The sequence below is a fragment of the Camelina sativa genome, unplaced genomic scaffold (assembly GCF_000633955.1).
Source record: "Camelina sativa cultivar DH55 unplaced genomic scaffold, Cs unpScaffold01240, whole genome shotgun sequence".
NCBI lineage: Eukaryota > Viridiplantae > Streptophyta > Magnoliopsida > Brassicales > Brassicaceae > Camelina > Camelina sativa.
This window is the reverse complement of record NW_010922361.1, coordinates 1-2,859: the sequence shown is the minus strand read 5'-3', so window position 1 is coordinate 2,859 and position 2,859 is coordinate 1. Positions and strand designations below refer to the sequence as shown.

The 2,859-nt window shown below is 37.1% G+C and overlaps 1 protein-coding gene across 1 annotated transcript; it reads left to right on the top strand.

The window, feature by feature from the left end:
• Nucleotides 1-616: 616 nt before the first annotated feature.
• LOC104774059 lies at nucleotides 617-2,750 on the top strand (the record flags this gene model as incomplete). Its single annotated transcript, XM_010498726.1, has 3 exons — nucleotides 617-1,496; nucleotides 1,584-1,938; nucleotides 2,278-2,750. Coding segments are annotated over exons 1-3 (1,708 nt in total), but the record flags the coding sequence as incomplete, so codon positions are not given.
• Nucleotides 2,751-2,859: the final 109 nt, after the last annotated feature.

Here is a 2,859-nt window from a genome sequence, read left to right as displayed (position 1 = left end):
ATCTTGATCATGGTGATCCAACACTTAAGTGTAAGTATTGTGGCGCATCGATGTGGTATGAAGAACGTCTAAACAAGAGGAGAAAACAAAAAAACCCGGTGTTTAGTCTTTGTTGTGGTCAAGGGACAGTTAAACTACCATTTCTAAAAGAATCTCCTGATATTCTTATAGACTACTTCATGGTAATGACGGCCTAAGCAAGAATTTTCGCCAAAACCTCAGACTTTATAATATGATTTTTGCTATGACTTCTCTTGGTGGTAAGATAGATCGATCTATTCCTAAAGGGCATGGACCAAATATGTTTCGTTTGCAAGGAGGAAACTATCATAGAATAGGAAGTTTGAAGCCAGATGAGGGTGATTTTGCAAAGTATTCACAACTATATATAGTGGACACAGAAAATGAAGTAGAGAACCGAGCGACTGTTATTGAGTAAGTTTTTTAATAATTACATCTCAATTGCAACTTTTTCCTATTTCCTGATATAGATTTGCTGTATCACAACAAAGATTAATATTTGTTTCTTTTTCTCGTGCTCAGTAAGTGTAAAAACTCAGAAACTGGAAATTGAAAACCGAAACTGAAGAAGGAAATCATCGAAGCATTAATGAAAATGCTGAATGACGTTAATCCGTATGTGAAGAACTTCAGGACAGCAAAAGATAGGTTTCAAACAGACCAAGAACAACCTTTTCATATGAGAATTGTTGCTGACCGTGTTGGAGTTGATGGAAGAACTTACGGTATGCCTACAGCATCAGAGGTTGCTGCACTAATACCCGGTGATTTTAAAAGAGAAATGCCTTCACGTGATATAGTTATAGAGGAAAAATCTACTGGTCACCTAAAGAGGATAAGTGAAGTTCATATCTCATATTTGGCACTACAATATCCGCTAATTCTTTGTTATGGTGAAGATGGTTTTAGACCTGGCATCGAAAAATGTTTTAAAGGAGCAAACAACACCAAGAAGAAAAAGAAGTGTATTAGTATGAGACAGTGGTTCGCATTCCGGATTCAAGAAAGGGATAACGAGTGTCATACGCTTCTACAGTCAAAGAGGCTATTCCAACAATTTTTGTGTGATGCTTACACAACCATTGAAACAAATAGGTTGAATTATATAAAGTTCAATCAGTCAAAGAAGCGATGTGAGAACTACAACAACATAAAAGAAGCTGCTCAATCAGGAAACACCACTATGAGTCAACAAGGGAATCAAATTAATATTCCAACTTCCTTCACTGGTGGACCTTGGTATATGGTTCAAAGTTATTATGATGCTATGGCCATATATAAACATTATGGATTCCCTGATCTATTTATTACATTTACGTGCAATCCTAAATGGCCAGAGATAACAAGATATGTAACAGAACGGGGGTTGACTTCTGATGATAGACCTGACATCGTTGCAAGGATTTTCAAAATAAAGTTGGATTCTCTAATGCATGATTTAACAGAAAAGCATTTGCTTGGCAAGACAGTTGCAGGTACTATATTTATCATCCTTTCATTTATTTTGGTAGTTTGATAATATTGATGATTATATTAAATAGTGGACGATTGTACATTTGCAGCTATGTATACTGTGGAGTTTCAGAAAAGAGGGCTTCCACACGCACATATCCTCTTATTCATGGACCAGAAAAGTAAACTACCAACAGCTGATGATATAGACAAAATGATATGTGCAGAGATTCCAGTTAAAGAAAAAGATCCCGAGCTTTATGAGGTGATTAAAGATTGTATGATTCACGGTCTATGTGGTGCAGCTAATAGGAGTTCGCCATGTATGGTGGCTGGAAAGTGTTCTAAGCTATACCCAAAAAAGCATGAAGACATCACGAGGGTTGGAGAAGATGGTTATCCTATCTACAGGAGGCGTCGTACTGAACTGTTTATTGAGAAGGGTGGTATTAAGTGTGATAATAGGTATGTTGTCCCTTATAATTCCAAGTTATCAGTTCGCTATAGAGCTCACATCAACGTGGAATGGTGCAATCAAACCGGTTCTATTAAATACTTATTCAAATATATGAACAAAGGTCCGGACCGTGTTGTTATGGTTGTTGATCCTCTTAATCCGGCACAAACTCCTACTATGACCACTACCAAACCATGAGAAGAATCTACTGAAACTGAGAAACCAAAAAATGAAATCAAGGATTGGTTTGACTGCAGGTTAGTCTTCTAATTTTAAAACCCGTGTAATGCAATTCTCATTTCAAAACTTTTTTCTAACCATGGTATTTGATTTTGGAAAACCTTTAGGTATGTCTCGGCTTCAGAGGCTATTTGGAGGATTTTCAAGTTCCCAATCCAGTATAGAACAACACCAGTACAAAGGTTATCCTTTCATGACGAGGGAAAGCAACCTGCTTATTTTGAGGAAGACGATGAAATTGACACAGTTTTGGAACGAGTGGCAAATCAAGATTCTATGTTTATGGCTTATCTCACTCTGAACAGAATAAATGCGGTTGGAAAAGATGGAAAACATGCAAGGGAGCTTACTTATGCGCAAATCCCTGCTTATTTTACTTGGGAAGGTAATAGGAAACGGTTTAAAAAGAGGACGAGAGGATTTTCTTTGGGTCGAATCAACTATGTTCCACGTAGGCTAGAAGCTGAATACTACTTACGAGTACTTCTCAACATTGTGAAGGGACCTACATGTTTTGAAGACATAAAAACCTACAACGGTGTACTCTATCCTTCTTATAAAGAAGCCTGCTTTGCACGTGGTATTTTAAATGATGATCAGATTTTTATAGACAGTCTGTTTGAAGCGAGTCAATGGTGTTTCGGTGAATATTTGAGAAACTTCTTCTCAATGATGCTACTGTCTGATTC